We start from the raw sequence: 19,930 nt of genomic DNA, 5'->3' as shown, positions 1-19,930 counted from the left end.
AGGAGTTGTTAGTTGTTCTTTCTCTGGGTGTGGTTGTTCCAGCCAAGCCCATGATAGAGATTGTAAATGGGCTCTCCACAAATGGATTTAGCCTGCAGATAGGTTTCATTTTGTGTACAGAATATTTTGAAATTTTTAGTTGGTGTCAAGATTTTTTAAACATTGGGAGATTTCATGCCCAAATCCAGATTTCCAGCATTGGCTGAAAAATCAAAACATCGGATCAATTAGATCAACATTCCCACATGGCAGCACTGTGCCGGGAATGACAGTGGCTGCATCCTTTAGAAGGGGAGAATGCATTCTCCAGTTTGCCACAGTTCCCACCATTCCCCATTGCCACACACCTGTCTAGTTCACTGATTTGTTACTTACTGGGACCCTGAATTCGTCACTTCTGAGAAGTTCTCTGGTTGATTTTTCACACTTAGAGTCTCTGGGGCTTTACTGCTTTGTCCATATTCTGTTCAGCCTTCTGATCATGGTCTCCCAGAACTGGAACAATTTCTTTCAGGAAAGCAGTTTGGAAGTGCTGCCTCCTTCATGAAGCCATTTCTGGTTTTCCTCACCCAATGGCACCCTTTGAATTTCTCCAATAAATATCACTTTTCACCTTGTCTACAGGTAAAGGAAGCACTTGTCCAGAGTAAGCACTCAAAACATTGTAGCCTTATTATTACAGCTATTCATGTTTGCATCTTTTCTTCCAGATTGTAAACTCCTTGCTTGCGTGAAGGGTTTTACTCATCTTTAGACCCCAATGAGTGATCTGTACAAAATTGGTGTTTAATAAATGTGCATTGAATTAAATAGAAATGCACACAGAGAGTTGGATTCATAACAAGAATTTAATAAATTAGGATGCAAAAAAATCTGTGAGCCAGTGAGGTTGGATGGGCAACAAAGGTTGTGGGGGAAGGATAAAGCAGTGTTTCTCATTCAATAAGAATAACAGAAAAGCTTCTTAAAAATACACATTTCTGGTCCATGAGCCTTCTGGAGCTGAGGTCTAGGAGTCTGAGGTTTGGTCAAGCTATGCAGGTAGTTCCCAGGCATACCAGCTTCACAGTAGTTCTCAATTGTGAATTAATTAATTTCACCTTTGGAGCCTAACTCCACTTTCAGAGATTCTAATGTATATAACTGTCTTGAGTATTAAAAACAAAACCAAAACCCTTCCACTCTAATATGTAGCCAGAGTTGATAATTCTTTATTAGGGTAAGAATACATTTAAAAAGTTTTCTTTGTTCTATTGTGTGTCTTTTATTTAGCTGTTTTTGGTATTTTATAAATATTGATTTATCAGAAGATTAAAGTTGGAAAGAAAGTCACCCCCACTTTAACAATATGAGCTAATATTTATTAAACATTTGCCGTGGGTTAGGCACTATTAAAAATGCCTTCTATGTATTAACTAATTCAGTCCTTAAAACAACTTTATAAAGTCGGCATTATTATTATCCCTGTTTTAGGTTGAGTAATTAGAAAAGCTGGGCTTTGAACCCAGAGAGAACAGCGCTGGAGCTCCTATTGTCAAGCCAGAGCCCCTCTGCACCAAGAAAATCCAGTAAATGTCCCACATCTTCCAGAAAATTCTTCAGGACTTCTCTGACCCAGATCCACCTTACTGACATATTTTATATTGCATTTTTCATGTTCTACTCTGTGTCCAGTTTTTTTCCCCAAACATATACAGAGCACTTTTTGGACGCTCAGCCTTACGCTCTTCATCTCCCCTGCGGGGCTCTGCTTTGCCCTCCACCCTCTGTGTGGTTCTTTAGTGACTGTTTCACATGTACTGGCTTCCTCTCCGAAGAAATTATGTGCAGTTATGCGGGCCCAGCAAGCATTACTTTCTGCACTGCCCCCTTATCTGGGGTTCGTGGTGAATAGACAGTATTGCGTGGTGGTTAGGGTGTCGTCAGACCTGAGTTTAAAGATAGGCATGACCACTTTCTAGTTTCATATTCTTGGGCAGATCAATTAACCTCCCTGAGCCTCAGGTTCCTCCTCTGTAAAACGGGGACCCTTTCACTCAGCTGACAGTGAATGATCTGTTGCGATGTGCCAGGGGCTGAACTAGGTAAACACAGACGCTGGCCTCACCAGGCTTCCAGGCCAACCTCTTTCTCCCAGGAGAACAAAATGAGATGATAGCAAATGAAGCTCTTCCTTAGCTCAGGTCAGAGGGGCATGTAATAGACACTCAATAAATGTTACCTATTCAGTCAATATCTTCTATTTAATGAAAAGCAAGCAGTCCATTTGACACCAGAAGAAAAGTTAATTAAACCTCACACTGCACAAATACAATATTATACATCACTCCATCTCGAGGCTTTACTGATTTTGCTGTCTGTTTCATGTCAGTAGCGGTTACTCCAGGACCTGGGAAACCAAGACAGCCCTCTCGCCCCCGCGTTCCCATCTTTTTCTGTAGGCTAGTGATCAGTCAGAAGAAGGAGAAGGAGAAGAAGGAGGAGAAGAAGAAAAGGAAGAGGAGGAGAAGGAGAAGGAGAAATGCCAACACCAGGGTTACAGAAATTATAGTCTCTTCCAAATACTGACATTAGATGAATCAACTAAACATTCACCAAAATACAGAGCTGTATAATTGTGTAGTCACAAGATAATTATTTCTCAAAATGGATTTAGTTTAAAAAATGAATTCACTCATACTGTATAGAGTAGTGGGTGTGGTCATGGGACACACATTTAAAGCTGTCTGGGAAATATTTTCTCTCTGCCCTGTCAGTGTACCTCTGGGTCTCTACTTGCCAACCCATTTGGAGATAATAGGAAAACCTCAATGGCTCCTTCACCAACGGTCCTCCCTTTTTCCACCCCTTCTCTCCTTTGCTATAGTACACTCAGCATCAGATCAAGTTGGAAGCTCTGTCCCGTCACTTAGTAGCGATTTTGAGTTAACCCCTCTCTTCCCTTTCTTCATCTGTAAAGAAAGCACAACAAAACACTGCTGAATCACAGAACTGTTCTGCCTGGCATTGGATAGGCTTTCTCTTCTTCCCTCTTCTCTATCTGTCTCTGCCTCTCTCTGTCTTTCTCTGTCTTTGTCTCTCTGTCTCTTTTCTTTCTCTATACCTTCCCTCCCTCCCTTCCTATTTCTTTCTTTCAGGAGCAGAAACGCCAGTTTGCGGGAATCTCAAATTAAGTCATTAGCCAGACCCAGTCCCATCCCTGGCTAGATTCTGTGCTTCCCGCAGCCGCCGGTGTCTCATTCATTCCCTTTATTCTAAGGGCAGTCGAGTGTTGGGATGCTTGAAGCCACGGAGGCGGAATCAAGTCCCTCCCAGCGCTTTTGAGTCGGAGGGAGAGATGATAGGCGCGGGCTGGTGACCCCCTCCATTTCCCCCACTCTTGGGAGCGCCAGCCGCTCCGCGCCCTTTGGCACCAGTACCTTTTCTCTGTAGGGAAGGCAAGCCCAGCCCGCAGCGGCGCGGCGGGGGCCGAGAGCGCCCCCTCCCTTCCTCTCGCTCCCCCTCCCCTTCCTCCCCTCCCGATACAATGACTGGGCCGGAACAGCGCATCAGAGGAGTCTCATTGGCAGCGGCCGCCCCAGCCTCGGGAGAGGCGGCGGGCGGGGGCAGCTGGGGAGAGAGGAGCCCAGAGCTGGGGCTGACAGCGAGAGGAGGCAGGCAGGACGGAAGGACTGCAGGACGCGAGGAAGGCGGCCCGGGGCGCTGCTTTAAGTGTGGATCAAAGCGAGGACGCGCGGCGAGCGACGGCGGGGGCGACGAGCAGCCCCGGGCTGGGGGATGCGGCGGGAGCTGGCTGCCCTGCGAGCCCGGGAGTCGGGCTGCGCGGCTCACGTGCAGAGCAGGAGCTTGGGCAGAGAAGAGGAGGAGAAGGAGGAAGGCAGACGCCGGGGAAGGCTCTGTGCAGAGCGGAGTTGCGGGGCTGGCGCAGAGCCGGGTCCTCAGGTCCCGCGCGGTGAGCAGCCGAGACAATAAAGTAGCGGACGACAGCCCCCCCGAGCGCCGGAGGCTGGAAGCAGCAGAGCAGGTAGGTGGGCGACTGCCCCGGGTGCCCCGAGCGCACAGCTAGGGGCGACCGTGCCACGCGGCCACAGCGGCGCTTGCAGTGCGCCCGGGGCGCAGCGCGCGCGTTTGGAGACCCCCAGTGGAGGTGCGGGTCCCGGGCGCTCCCGCGGGCAGGAAACCCCGCCCCACCGCTCCGCTGCTGCCTGCCGCCTCCGCCGGAGTCCCTTGGGCACTTGGTGCGGCGCTTTGGTCGCTTTGGTGGTTTGGAGACAGGAAGTTTGGCGGTTTCGGGGCGTTGGCGCTGGTGGGGCTTGCAGGCGCGCCGCCAGGGACCATGTGCTTTGGTTGCCGCGCGTTCGTGGGAGGTGAAGAGAAATGCTGATGAATCCCAGGTCGGGCTTCCCAGAGGTACTTTCAAAACGCGGCGAGAGGAGTGGAGGGGGGAAATCCCTTGCGTTTGCAGAGGATACTAAGGGTTTGGTTTGGCTGCCCTTTTCAAATAGGTGTGTCTGATCCTTGCCGCTCCTATGCTGAAGTGGCTGTATGCGTGTGGATCGCTCCCTATCTATTTTCTGGAGTATTTCACTTTTTACTTTCATCTGGTGAGGGAAAAACAAAGATGATATTTTGGGAAATGCCATTCGATTTGGACTAGGGGATGAACTCTTCCTTTGCGTTGAATGACTTGTGTTCCGAACGATACTGCTGAGCAGTGCCTGGTCTTGTTCACAAAAGGGGCGAGAGCTCGTACTAAACCTTCCCCGGGCCTGAGAAAGCTGCAGCAGGAGGAGGTCTCTCGTTCTCCTTTGTGTGGCCGCTTCCTTCCAGATGTGAGAGGGTTGGGCTAGGCGCTCCTGGGTGGGGTAATAATTATCTTGAACATTCCTGCGATCTGCTAGGACTTGTAAACATACCAGAGCCAACTCCTCTGAACTTTGCGAACCGACTTGGTCTACTTGCTGGTACCCAGACGGCTGCGTCTGGAAGGTGGCCCCTTGGTGGGGAAAAAGACCCTGGAGTGCTGACAGCCGCAGTCTTTCCAGAAAGGTGGTTGATCCTTCAAGGTTAGCTAGTTTCTGGATACCCCAGAAACTTGTCAACTCAGTTGGAGGTTGGGTACAAGATTTTAGCGCAATTCCTGGCTTGCTGTTTCCTGTCCTAAAGAGAATGGGTCTGTGGAGCTTCCATATCAAACGTCTGCAGGGGAAGAGAAGCAGCTTCGCCTTACTTAACCTCACCAAGCTGCTTGCTCTTTGATCTCCCACACACATACTGTTACGAATGGCGCTTAAGAGAGCTTACTATGGGACAGGCACCCCAATAGGCAGTTTTGGGGCATCGTAAATAGTCCACAGAGTGGTAAACTAAGCCCTAGAGCGAGGTTAAGTAACCTGCCATAAGTTACACTGGTGATTTTTGGTTTACATGAGGTCTGTTTCCAGATGCCAGGGTCTTCACTGTAACAGTGCCTCTAAAAAGGCTGTGCTGTGGTGGCATTGATGATGATGAAACAAAAATAATTACAATCACAACAACCATAAATACCTCCTGTGTTTTTCATAAGATTAAATCAGATGATGTTTAAAAGAGTGCCTGAACCAAGGTGAGCACTTAATGTATATTTTGGTCTCTAAATGTCATAAACTAGGTGATGGGTATACTGATGATTCTGTGAGTCTTCCTTCTTTTTTGTATATCTGAAAAATTGGAAATAAAGAGTAAATGTATGTGCACTCGCGCACACCACACACATTCACCTCTACCTTTTGAACAGTGCTTGTTACACTTCCTAAAAGAGGGTGAGAAGAATTCACGCAATTCCCAGAACTTCTTGAACAGAAGAGGTTTATCATTTCCTCATGACATCTGCAGGTATTAATTAAACACTTCATTTGCTTCAATTCAGTAACGCAGGTGGGATGCATTTGAACACTATGGTGATGGAAAATGAAGGAATCTACCTAAAATACCATTATAGTGAGGTCTGATTTTCATGATCACCTGGAGAGTTCTCAGAAGTCACCTCTCCTGGGTGTGCAAGTGATTGTCTTAAACTTCACTTGGTTTTGAAATGAATAATGGTTTTGAATTTCCATTTTCGCCGCGGGAAAGTTAATGGGCTTCTCAAACAGGCAGACAAATGTGTTTGAGCCTGACAGGCTGGAAAAGTGTGGGAGGAGTTAACTTTACAGCCACTCCAGAGTGGAAATGCAGAGTTTTCTCAGGACTGTTTATTTGACTGGCCTCTATTTCCAGCAAGCCTGAGAATCCGAGCTCTCCGTTTGATTCCACAGATTTAATTAAGACTCTGCAGTGCTTCTGAGCAGACAAAAAGGAAGTTTTGGCTAACTGACAATACAAATAAGGTACATGGAAAACAGTTAAAAATACCCTGTCTTGTCCAGCCTGCAGTCATTGTCTGAAATTTCAGGAACTCTTCATAGTTATTTTACACACGTAAGTGAAGGCATCAGGCTTATTATACTGCAAGGGATTTCTCTGTCTCTCTGTCCCTCTCTTCTTCCCTCCCCCACTTACTCCTTCTCTCTCCCTCCCTCCGTCCATCCCTCCCTCTGTCCTTCCCTCTCTCCCTCCCTCTCCCTAAATCTGCCCCAGAGATTTGATCTTATTATGAAGGCACTATTTTTACATATTCAGTGCTTGCTGAGGTTCACTGAAATTATTATCTTTAACCTGTAGATAAATAAATCACGTAACTCAGCTCATCAGCAAAACTTGGGTGTCTGTTTCCTTACTTAGCTATCTCTCTTCTCTCTCTTTTTAGACATGGTTTTTGTTTTGTTTTAGAACTCCACTTATCTTTTTTTTTTGTAATTTATTTATATTTAGGTCATTAAGATTTTTTTCTCCTGGGAAAATGTGTGTCCTGTGCGGTCAGAGAGAACTGGTGAGATAGCAATTTTCTATTGCTAGATGCTTAATTTAGGGGCCAAACCTCCTGTTTTCCTCAATAACCTGATTAAAGTTATCGTGTCATTAAAAAAAAATCTCATTCTTCCTGGTGAAATCAATTTTTAACCTAATCTCATAAAACAGTGTTTTTCAAAATGAAGGTCATGAAATTTAGTGGGTCGCACCAGTATTTTTTTTAAAGTATTACAGGACAGGAAGTATCAGCATCGTCATATGTTAGTAAAGGTTCTGTAGTTTCATGAAACTTTGGGTCAGTCCTGTATCCGGGGCTGTGTGCAAACTCTGGGTTGCAGGATTAAATGTAATTCATACTGTGAGTTGCTGTCAAAAAGTTTGAAAGTCACTGCCACAGGGTGTGTTTGTATAATAAGTGACAAATACCCAATTTAAAGGGAATTAGGATATATATATTCCATATATACAGGTTTGATTTTCTAAAAGGTACATAGGTAAGACTGACTTCAAGAGCATCTTGCTCGGGGCTGAACAGTTACTTCAGGATCTGATTCTTTTCATCTTTTTTTTTTTTTGCGGTACGCGGGCCTCTCACAGTTGTGGCCTCTCCCGTTGCGGAGCATAGGCTCCGGACGCGCAGGCTCAGCGGCCAGGGCTCACGGGCCCAGCCGCTCCGCGGCATGTGGGATCTTCCCGGACCGGGGCACGAACCCGTGTCCTCTGCATGGGCAGGCGGACTCTCAACCACCGCGCCACCAGGGAAGCCCTGATTCTTTTCATCTTAAGCTCTGCCTTTCTCTTCCTTCCTTTTGGTTCCTTGTTGGGTGGCAAGATGACTGTAGCAGTTGCCCGTTTACACAATTCCAGGTTCAAGTCTAACAGAAAAAGCATAAACCCTCCTTCCCCAGTTGTTGAGCAAAACGTCTCAACACCAGTTCTGATTAGCCCAATTGGCTTGACTGGAGGAAACCCCATCGCCCTAGTGGTGGAGTCCTATCCAGGCCATATGGACCATGGACGCTGGAGGCCTGGACCTCCAGATGAATACAGTTGCTGGAAAAGGGGCAAATGGATGCCGGGAAGTTGAATAGAGTTCACCACAATTTTCAAGTGCCTAACTCAGTGTAGGCTGATTTCTGTTCTCTTTGATGCCCCAAATGATGGAGGACGAACTGAATTATATTCAGGCACATAGGTTATCAATATTTCTCATGTGTGTAAGGAAAGCCTTAGCTGTCACTTTTACCACGGTCAATATCAGGACTTGGAGATCACAGTGCAGAGCAGGTCAAATTAATGGTGGTTTTTGTACCTTCCAGTGACACTGAGGGAAAAAGGGAGATATATTGATTTAAAACCCACTGTAGACCCTAAGTCTCTTTTTTGCATCTATGTGCAAATCTTGGAAGGCACTTATTTTAATCAATGTGTTGTGCAAATGTGGTGAAAGTAGTTATTTAGAGTAGTGTCTTAGGCAAATTATTTGAAGAGTACACCTCCTTATGGGCCAAGGCGAATTGAGTTCTCTGCTCTGCAGCTCTTCATCTTGGAGATATTTATCTGTGTCTGTGTTGCTTCGCCCCTGGGGATGTGCTGCTTTTAACTGTGCTGTCACTTTAGGTACAATTATCCAGTGGGAAGGGGACCCTATTGTATGGGGCTGTGAGGATAATGTTTACTCCCAGCAGGGGATCCCCGGAAGTCAGGTGATCATGCTGGCTTGCCCTGGTCAGTCCTGCTTAATGTCTGAACCTCCAGTTTGAACAATAAATTACATGGTCACTTCACCTATAAAGGCTATTTTAGGGGGCCATGATGAGGGGTCTTTTTAATAGATTAAATTATAAAGAACTCCTCTCACCAGACAAGATTAAATGGTAGCTAAGGATGTGTGCTCAAGTGGTAGAAATATTATAAAGGAAAGCAAAAAAGTGAATGCCGAAAAATCATGAGTGTGGTGGGTCTCAACCAGGGGTGATTTTGACCCTCTGGGCACATTTGTCAGTGTAAAGAGAAATTGTTAGTTGTTGCCACTTGCGGGAGGATGCTAAAGGAATCTAGTGGGTAGAGACCAGGGTTGCTGGTAAACATCTTAACCATGCACAGGATGGTCCCCACGACAAAGAATTATCCAGCCCCAAATGTAGATAGTGCTGAGGTTGAGAAACCCCTGGACAGTGGTTACATTTGGAGGGGAGAGAGGGAAAGTGTTTAGGAGTTTCTGGGGCAGCACAGCGATGGATACATGGCTTTTCACTTGGAGATAATTATGGAGCTGTATACTTATATTTTGTTCACCTTTTTATGTATGTTATACTTAAAAATTTTTAAAGCGTTAAAAAAATAAAGTTCTTACCATAATCGAAGGGTGAAACTCCTGATGCCTGGTAGCAACTTGTTCCGATGTAAAGTAATAATAGTAGAACTAATGATAATAAGAGCTGCTTACCTGTGCTGGGAATTACACTGCCAAGATTATGTAATATTTGTCAAATTGGCAAAGTCTGTGTGTTGACCAGTCTTTTACAGAAGAGCAGGATAGGTTGTGGTTATAAACGTTGGCTCTCATGTCAGGTGACCTGCCCTCAAATCCAACTGCACCACTTACTAAATGTGTGACTTTGAACAAGTGGCTTAACCTTTTTTGTGCCTCAGTTTCCTCATCTCTAAACTGGGGAGAATAAGATTTCCTACCTCATTGGGTGATTATGAGGATAAAATAAGTGTTTCATGCAGTGCCTGCGACATATTAAATATTCCGTAAATGTTAACTTTTTCCTAGCTTTGTGGAGGCTAGGAAGTAGAAATAGCTATATTTTTTATCGAACACTATGTACCACATCTCAGTCTAAGCATTTTTCAGCTATTGTTTTCTTTATTCTTACGAATCCTGTGATCTGGGTGTTAAGGCCATTTGTTGTTATTACTCCCATTTTACAGATGAGGAAAACTGAGACTTAATGAAATTAGCAAGGAATAGAGGCTTAATTGCAACCCCAAGTCATTTTGACCCCAGAGCCTCTGCTTTCATTTATAGTGTCATATTGTTAGACTTGGAAGGGAGCTTTGAGATCAACTAACCTTCAAAAATGAGCCCCAAAGATGCAGTGTGACTTGGCAAGTTATTTAGGGATGGTGTAGGGCCAGAACCGAGGTTTTCTGCCTCCCACGACCATCTATATTTTGAGGATACATGCATCCATCTCACAGAGCAACCGCGCTGAGTGGGAGCAGGCATGGACCAGGAATGCTAGATCTGGTGTTGGGGAGATGTCTTCTAATCCAGCTATGAAAAGTCTAGTGCTGTGTTACTGGCGGAGGTGAACCCCTGGTGAATATGAGTTAATTTTAGATGGTAGATGGAGAATCATTTTACTTTGGTGATTATTTATTTATTTTAATGTGTACCCCCCTCCCCAATTTTTTTTCCCTCAGACCTTCAAACTTTATTAAATAGTAGATTTCTTTCGGCCTTGCCAAATAACTATTAACAGACAATATTATTGCTTAAGATGAGGCTAGCAAGACACAGTGTCAATGTAAAATCACTTAAAAATATATATTAGGTAAAACATAAGGTGGGTAGTATTGAAAAATGACAAAAGCTACGAAGGGGAAGATGTGAATGACTGAAGTCCAGGAAATAGTGGGCTAGAGCAATGTCTGTCCAACTCTGTGCACAGGAATCAGTTGGGAATCAGATACTGATTCAGTAAATCTGGGGCAGAGCCTGAGATTCTGCATTTCTAACAAGCTCCCAGATGATGCTGATGGTGCTGGTCTATGGGCCAGTTTGCCTAGGAAGGGATCAGAGAATCTAGAAGATTCTTGGACATGTGCTGGGTGCCATGGAGGATTCAAAGAAATGTAAGGTACAATGAGATATCACCTCACACCTGTCAGAGTGGCTATCATCAAAAACTCTTCAAATGACAAAGGTTGGCAAGGATGTGGAGAAAAGGGAACGCTCCTACACTTGGTGGGAATGTAAATTGGTGCAGCTACCGTGGAAAATAGTACGGAGGTTTCTCAAAAAGCTAAAAATAAAACTACCATATGACCCAGCAATTCTACTCCTGGGTATGTATCTGAAAAAACAAAAACACTAATGTGAAAAGATGCATGCATCCCAATGTTCATAGCAGCATTATTTACAATTGCCAAGATATGGAAGTGACCTAAATGTCCATCAATAGATGAATGGAAAAAGATGTGACCACACACACACACACACACACACACACACAAAATGGAATACTACTCAGTCATAAAAAGTGAAATTTTGCTATTTCCAACAACACGGATGGACTTGGAGGGTATTATGCTAAGTGAAATAAGTCAGAGAGAGAAAGACAAATACTGTATAACTTATACGTAGAATCTAAAAAAATAAAACAAACTGGTGAATATAACAAAAAAGAAACAGACTCACAGATATAGAGAACACATTAGTGGTTACCAGTGGGGAGAGAGAAGGATGAAAGGGCAAAACAGGGGAGAGGATTAAGAGGTACAAACTATTAGGTGTAAAATAAATAAGCTACAAGGATATATTGCACGACACAGGGAATATAGCCAATATTTTATAGTAACTGTAAATGGAGCATAACTTTTAAAAATTGTTGATCACTATATTGTAAACCTGTAACATATGCTACATCAACTGTACTACAAAACAAAAAAACAACAACAAAAAAACCCACAAAGAAATGTAAGGGAATCCCGTTGTCCAGAAGCTTAAGCTAGTTGGGGAGAGAAGATGTGAATGAACATGGGTGGTAAACTCCCCCATCCAGAGAAAGTGTAAACTCCCCCATCCAGAGAAAGTGTAAACTCCCCCATCCAGAGAAAGTGCGACACCAAAAGAGAGGTACAGGGATGGTGATCTGCCCCAGAGTTGCTGCAGTGGGGTGGCAGAAGCGGGTAGGGTTTCACTTTGACCTGAAAGATTTGTAGCAGCAAGTGGGGAGTTCCCAGACAGGCTTGATGAGCAGGCCACGGAAGACTCCAAAAAATGCCTTCGCCAGCAAAGTGGAGATTTCAGGAACAATCTGATCAGTACACTGAAACGTTCCCTTAGGATAACCTCCCTTTTTAAAGAACAAGCCCCATTGCCCAGTCGTAATAGTCCCCATTTGTTGAGTCCCTGTGAGTTCCAGCTACTTGCCAAGTGCTTTCCAGACAGTATGTATTTCATTCCATTTCCACCATGAACCACCGTAGCTCACACTTTATAGAGGTGAAAACGGGGGCTTGGAAAGGCTGCATCACTATTCAAAATCACACATCTGGTTAGTGATAGACCTGGAATTCAAAGTCAGCCGAGTCTGCGCTCTTGGACATCACACTGCAAGTGGCTCTTGGACATCACACTGCAAGTGGCTCTGCTTTGTGTTATCCCCGACAGTCACAGCCTGCGTGAGAGGCTCAGCTCTCGAGAGAGAGCATAGCTCACCGGAGATTCTAATGGCTTATCTTGTTTCAGGTAAGAATATTGCCCTGTAAAACAGATCCGGAACCCTCAGCCAAAGTTGATTATATTCCTTTCTGCTGTGCTGAATAAACTATGACCAGACTGGAGTTTTTAGCATTGTGACCTTCCATGAGAAATAAGTTCAAAACCCCCTCGCCCCCGCCTCGCTCCTGCAAATAAACACTGAATGTTTTGTTGCAATGAGAAGGCGCTTTGGAAATCACCAGGTAGCCTAGAGAGACAGTTATTGGAAATAATTATGCCTCTGCCACAGCATAGGGCCCATCACTGCCCTTCCTGATTCAAAAGGTCTTTCTGGAATACCAGCATCCACGTTCCAGCTGGAGCTTATGACAGCCGACAGCGGCGGTAGGGAACCCAACAGTGGATGAGGCCTGAGGATTGTTTTCTGGCTTCCCTTGTTGCACCTGACTGAGCCCATCCCATCAATTCAGTCCTCGAAAAAGAGCAGGGGGACCATATGTGACCTGAATGGGAGGCACGAATCACAGAGCCAGCTCTGGCCCTGGTTCATCCAAGTGTACTACTCCGGCAGGGTTCTGCCGGATGAAGGAGGAGCTGGGGAGAAAGGGGTGCGGTGACCCTGGGTGGAGAGTCAGAAAAGCTGAGTTCTGATCGCAACTCAACAGCAGACTGACCTTAGCCAGTGTTAATTACCTCGCTGGATTTATCAAGTGGGGGTGATCTTTACACTCTGAACCACCAGAAGTGCACCCAGACCTTCAAATCGTATGAAAGATTTGCAGTTTATTCACAGCCGTTGCACTGTTCTCACTTTAACTTTTTTTAAAAAGGGCTCAGAGAACACACTAGTGATTACTAATGTGCAGAGGATGGGGGAGGGGCGAGATAGGCATAGGGAATTAAGAGATAAAAACTGCTATGTATAAAATAAATAAGCTACAAGGATATATTGTACAGCCCAGGGAATATAGCCAATATTTTTTTGGACTGTGTTTTTATTTATTTATTTAAAGAAATGTCTAAAACTTAAAATGGATTGATTGATTCATCGCGCCCGGGTCTTCGTTGCTGCGCGCGGGCTTTCTCTAGTTGCGTTGAGCAGGGGATACTCTTCGCTGCCGTGCGCGGGCTTCTCATGGCGGTGGCTTCTTTTATTAAGGAGCACGGGCTCTAGGCACGCGGGCTCAGTAGTTGTGGCTCCCGGGCTGTAGAGCGCAGGCTCAGTAGTTGTGGTGCACGGGCTTATTTGCTCTGTGGCATGTGGGATCTTCCTGGACCAGGGCCCGAACCCATGTCCCCTGCATTGGCAGGCGGATTCTTAACCACTGGGCCACCAGGGAAGTCCTGTTTTTTATTTTTGGTGACACCCGCACGGCTTGCACGTTCTTAGTTCCCCCACCAGGGATTGAACCTGGGCCTTAGGCAATGAAAGCATGGAGTTCTAACTGCTGGACTGCCAGGGAATTCCCTAGTCAATATTTTATAATAACTTTAAATGGAGTATAATCTATAAAAATATTGAATTACTATGTTGTACACCTGAAACTAATGTAATATTGTAAATTAGCTGTAATTTTTAAAAAGTCTCAGATAAATAAATGCATTTAAAAGAGGTTCTTTATCAGTAGCGTGTTGGTGGAACATTTCAGTAAAATTACTTGCTGTGTAGTAAAAATGAGCCTTGGTGTAACTTGTTCTATCAAGTAACCTTTCAGTATTTAAAGAAATCTCAAAACATTAAGGTAGTGTGACTTCTTTGATAAATCAGGAAGGTTAAGGGTATTTGAGGCAATCACAAATGAACTGATTGCATCCATTTAAACATGCAACTTGAAATGCAGGCTCCTGATTAGGTAATGAAAACCATGTGCCCTTAGACTGGGAACAGAGAGCCCAGTCCCAGCGGGGCCGTAAGACTCAAATTGAGGACATATCATGGTAATTTGCTCCAACTGTGTTAAATTAATTCAATTTGTATTTTGAAGAGAAAAAAAGAAGCGTGTTATTTTATATACCTCCCTGTGCCCAGTCTAGCTGTACTTTCACTTCCTAAAGAATGGGCTGTCCAGTTTACTAGAGGTCAAAAGTTTGATTCAAACAAATTAAGAGTAAGAAAGCACTTTTGCAATGATTCAGCTGCTTTGAACAGTTCAAGTCTTGAGTGGTTCTTGATGTACTTTCTAGCACTGAGCTTAATTACACTTGGAAAAGCGTACTGGAAAACTATCATCGGTCCTTTTTAGATTTCAGAGAAAAGCTGTGAAAATGATAAAGGGTATTTAAAAATTGACACGTTTGTCAGCAAGTGTTCATGCTATTGGATAGATTCTTTCACTCTATAATAAGAGGGGAAAATGTAACTTTGCCTTCTTTCAGAGTATACAATGCAAACTCCCCCCTCCCTCCTCCCCCCTCCGCCACTTCCCCTACAGTTTCATTTGTATAGTATTGTCAAGGAATAAGAAATTTGTTTCACTAAAGTGATTTCTCCAGGTGACTAAAGCTTACCTCTGCCCACCTACATTATTTTTTTGCTTGAACTGTTTCTGATGGAAACATGGCACCTGCTTCTTTACTTTTTTGCCTGGAACATCACTTTTCATTCCTTGCCATCATCCTGTTACTCTTTGACAGCTGACTTGTGTGGGGCTGAGAGCCTCTGCATAAATAATATCGTATTTCTATTCTTTTGTAGGTGCCATTATTCCCAATAATAGGGTTCCTCTGAGTAGTTAGCAAATCCCAGGCAGGGTGCTAAGAATGTCATCTGCAGTATAGTCTTGGCTAATCTGCCAAACACTCCCGCCTCTGAGAAATGGGATTATTCCTTCTATTTTATGGGTGAGAAAATTGAGATTTAAGAAGCTAGTAGTGAGTTGTGGAGTGGGGATTTGAACCTGGATCTCTCAGTGAGAGATGCCTGTTGATAGGTAATACAAGAGTTGCCTCTGTTTCGCTTCTCTGCATATTTCTGTCTCTCTTCCTGCTTTTAAAACCTTCACCCAGGTAAGAGCCCAAGATGAGGTGTGTGCCTCTTTTACAGGGCATTTATTGGTATCTTCTTCCTTGAGTGTGGTTATGAGAATATTTCTGCTGATTGCGAGGTTCCCAGGCATCTTCTGCACAGGTGCAGTTTCGGGAAGTCAAACCTGTGAATTCATTACTATGTGGGCTAAGGCTTTGGGTAGATTGATTATAGGATTTGCTGCATTATGGTTTAGTGACATAACCAAGAAACCTGCAATCAGAGGAATGCCTGGCAAGTCTATAACTCAGGGGTCAGCACACTTTTTCTGTGAAGGGCCAGGTACTAAATATATAAGGCTTTGCAGGCCATTTGGGTTGCAGCTACCCAAATCTGTCTTTGCAGGGCAAGAAGAGCCACAGATAAAACATAAAATGATGCATGAAGCTCTATTCCAATAAAACTTTATTTACAGAAACAAGCTGTGGGCAGGAGTTGGCCCACAGGCTTGTCGTTTGCCAACTCCTGTTATAATGGATGAAAGAACCACTCAGGGTATTTTAAAAGCCAAAGTAGGTAGAGAGTTCAGAGGCCATGTAGAGTAGTGACTTCGCCCAGGGACTCTGGAGACAATGCCTAGATTTGTCTCCTGGCTTCACCACTAACTACTGTAACTTAGTGTAACAAATATCTTAACCTCTCAGTTTTCTGTCTTTAAGATTGGGAAAATAATAGTCTTCCCTCTCAGGGTTGCTTTGAGAATTGTTTGTAAGGTACGGAGAGCCATGCGCAGGACAAGAGAAGCACTACATAACTTTTTGTGAAATTAAGAATCGCAATGAATCCAATTTCTAGTGAGCTAAAATACCATAACACGTTGATGGAAAGAACGGAGACTTCCTTTGCTCTGAGTGAAGTGGAGGGCAGTGATAGTTCCCGTCGGGTGGATGGATGTGTGGCAGGAGAGGATGGCTTTGTGAAGCCTTAGTGAGGGCAGCTCAATGGGTCAGACAAGGCTGTGGCCCGGGAGTTACGGGAAGTGGGCTCCACACCACAGACAGTCTTTGACTTACAAGTCACTTCCCTTTAGGGCCTTGGTTTCTGCATGCATGAAATAATGGGGTTCACCTTGATTAGTGGATATAGGCTGGCTGCTCACAGGTTGCATTCTGCCTACAGAGAATTTAATTAGTTCCTAGAGTGTTTTTTAAACATTTGAAATCATCATCAGCAACTATGAATCAGGAGATTCCACAAAAATTCAGGATTCCTGGTTTTTGTTAAAAATTCAGAAGCTCTAACAACACTGGTTGCATTCCTGCCTGACAGCTGTGGACCGGTGCTGGGGCATGGCGGCCCATGGGCTCTATTATGGACTGCCGTAGCAGAGGGTGTATGTGCCCAGTCTGTACCCTGGCCCTGGCCTTGGCCTCTCGGTCAAGCCAGCTTGACTTCCCACCACCTCTGCCTGCATTCATTTGTCTGAGGACTTTCTCTGACTGTGGAAGTGATGGTTTGGAAGTGCTGGGGAATTAAGACCCGTCTCTCCAGTGATGAAGGGTTTAGCATCTGGACATTCCAGCTCCCTTGCCCATCTGGTAGGATAACTAAGATGAATATTCTGCACCATTTCCTAGAGTTTCCCCATGGCATTAAACCCTGGTCACTCATGGTGATAGTTGATTTAATAGGACCTTTTAATTAATTAATTTTAAAATTGAAGTAGAGCTGATCTAAGTGTTTCAGGTATATAGCAAAGTGATTCAGTTATAAATATATATATTCTTTTCCAGATTATCTTTATACTTACATATATATGTATGTATATATTCTTTTTCAGATTCTTTTCCAATATGGGTTATTACAAGATACTGAGTATAGTTCCCTGTGCTATATAGTAGGTCCTTTCTATCTATCTGTTTTATATATAGTAGTGTATATCTGTTAATCCCAAACTCCTAATTTATCCCTCCCTGCCTTTCTTCTTTGGTAACCATTAGTTTGTTTTCTGTGTCCTTTAGTCTATTTCTGCTTTGTAAATAAGTTCATTTGTATCATTTTTTAAGATTCCACAGCTAAGTCATATATTTGTGTTTCTCTGTCTGACTTCACTTAGTGTGATAATCTCTAGGTCCATCCATGTTGCTGCATTATTTCATTCTTTTTTTATGGCTGAGTAATATTCCATGGTAAATATATATACGACATCTAATAGGACACTTTGTTTTGATGACCTTTCCTTTCTTGTTTCATTTCCCCTAGTCTCCCACTGCTGTTCCCAGGGATGAACTCTCAGATAAACCTCAGATAATCACCCCACATTTGACCCCTTGTCCAGGGTCAGCTTCCAGAGGAAATCAGACTAAGAAAACCATAGTCCCTGCCACTGAGGCCAAATGAGAATTGCCCTTGTTTTTCATCAGGCTTGGGCAGTTTTTCTTGGGTAGAGAAACAGTTGTCCATCCCATGTCCTTCAAAAGAGGGAAGGTAAAGGAGTGAATGGGCTGAGGATTTCTAGAAGAAGGGGAGTTTATTTCCTTGTGTAAGTAAAGAATAGACAGAAAGTTTTTATGCAAGTGATCTTTACTTATTGAAGTCTTGTTACCAAACCAGGTTTTTTTGCCCAATTCTCAGCAAGCCAAAACTCTGAGACACCTTGCAGCAAAAAGAGTTTATTCTAAGGCAGCCAAACGGGAAGATAGGAGAACAAATGTCAGATCCGCCTCCCCGAAGGCAGGGGGCTCAGGGTATTTATGGGATGAAGAATAAAGTGGCAGGGCTTCCCTGGTGGCGCAGTGGTTGAGAGTCCGCCTGCCGATGCAGGGGACACGGGTTCGTGCCCAGGTCCGGGAAGATCCCACGTGCCGCGGAGCGGCTGGGCCCGTGAGCCATGGGCACTGAGCCTGCGCGTACGGAGCCTGTCCTCCGCAACGGGAGAGGCCACAACAGTGAGAGGCCCGCGTACCGCAAAAAAAAAAGAATAAAGTGGCAGGGCAGGGCAGTCCGAGGTGCGGGGAGTGTGGGAGAAGGTGATTGGAAAAACAAAGGGTCACCAAAAGGACACTAGCACATGCCTAATTGGAGGGTATGTGGTCCTAATCCAGTCTTAACTGGCTCAGCTTAAACTAGACACAGGTGACTCCAAGTTCCTGGAAAACAGCCCTGGCAAACATCTTATTGTTTAGGTTACATACTGCTAGGAAGACATGCAAGTCTTTGCTAGCAACAACTATAACGACCTTGATTAGTGAGATGGATTTGACTCATGATTACCCATAGTTTCAGCCTTGCCTCTATGGGTATCTGAATTTGTGATTCCTGCAATAGAGGATCCTTAAAATGGGACTATTTGATGGGGTATTTTGTGAGAAGCAATCCACATCTCTAGATTGTGATTGGTGAGTTGTTTTAACCTGCCTGAGGAGACTTGTATTTTAAAAGAGGCAATTTGAGAGTCAAATTTGTTTTCTTATTGGGTGACCAACCATCCCCGTTTGCCCAGGGCTGCGAAATTTCGTGGGATGAGGGACTCTTTGTACTAAAACTGGGAAGGTCCTGGGCAAACTGAGATGAGTTGGTCACCCTATTTTAGATGCAGGTCACACACAGGACCTTTCAAAGTCCAACCTCTGAAAGATGATGTCCCTCCAGTACATATATATTTCAAAAGAAAATTATATTTTAAAAATGACTCCAAACTTAAATGTATGCTAAAATAAAACAGCTGTGTCTAGATTTCTAACTAAAAATTGGAGTGAGTTTAAGAGCGTGACTTTGGTTTTGCTTTTTGTCTGTACCTCTGCTTGCCGTTTGGACTTGGCTGGCTGTGGGGTCACAGAACACTGTTAGTTAAGGGAATGGGTTTCGAAACATTCTGTACCTCTTCCTTTTCACAGCCTCTACTCAAGTCAGTCAAGCAGGGGCTCAGCAGGCTGCTCCCCACATTTGAAGCTCTGGGTTCTCTCTTCGGGGGTGAAAGGGCACCTGGAACAGTCACCTCACCTGTGTCTAAGGGGAAACCACTTACATGTGCATTTTGCTCTGCCCTGGGTTCTCTCTCATCTTTCCTCTCCTGGGTGTTCATCTATTTTTAGTAACATTGTGTGCTTTTTTTTTTTTTTTTTTTTTTTGCAGTAGGTGGGCCTCTCACTGCAGGAGGTAGCCTCTCCTGTTGTGGAGCACAGGCTGCGGACGCGCAGGCTCAGCGGCCATGGTTCACTCCGCGGCATGTGGGATCTTCCCGGACCAGGGCACGAACCTGTGTCCCCTGCATCGGCAGGCGGACTCTCAACCACTGTGCCACCAGGGAAGCCCCTAGTAACATTGTGTTTTAATCAGAGATGAACTTGTGAAGATCTTTGCACCCAAATTAGACGAGTGTGTCACAGCTGAATGAGAGAGAGGGAGAGTCATGCCCCAGTCTGAGGACATAAACAGCAGAGAGTGTGAATGCACCAAGATCTGGGAATCTCTGTAAATCAGAATCCAGATGTGTTGTCTGCACAACACAAAGTGAAAGGAAGACCTGGGAATTTGAAGGTTAAAATGATTTTATGTATCAAATGAGGTAACTTTGACGGTGAAGTTGATATGTGAGGGTTAGTGGGAAAGTTCTA

At 44.4% G+C, this 19,930-nt stretch overlaps 1 protein-coding gene across 5 annotated transcripts in view; it reads left to right on the top strand.

The window, feature by feature from the left end:
- The first annotated feature begins 3,511 nt into the window (after positions 1-3,511).
- The window catches only part of FRMD4B (FERM domain containing 4B), a 335,945-nt gene continuing 319,526 nt past the window's right edge, over positions 3,512-19,930 (top strand). For 2 of the 5 annotated variants that reach the window (XM_067755163.1, XM_067755167.1), the window contains exon 1: positions 3,889-4,028. Coding sequence is in view for 1 of the 5 variants with exons in the window: in XM_067755160.1 (XP_067611261.1) it covers positions 3,527-4,024 (498 nt within the window). In the remaining 4 variants the exon portion in view is untranslated. Of the gene's footprint in view, positions 4,029-4,266; positions 4,411-19,930 lie in introns of those variants that run through there. The other 3 variants (XM_067755160.1, XM_067755168.1, XM_067755164.1) reach the window with 3 other exon arrangements.

This window comes from Pseudorca crassidens, chromosome 10 (genome assembly GCF_039906515.1).
Source record: "Pseudorca crassidens isolate mPseCra1 chromosome 10, mPseCra1.hap1, whole genome shotgun sequence".
Taxonomy (NCBI): Eukaryota; Metazoa; Chordata; class Mammalia; order Artiodactyla; family Delphinidae; genus Pseudorca; species Pseudorca crassidens.
The sequence above is the reverse complement of the archived record's forward strand: the minus strand, read 5'-3'. Positions and strand labels throughout refer to the sequence as shown.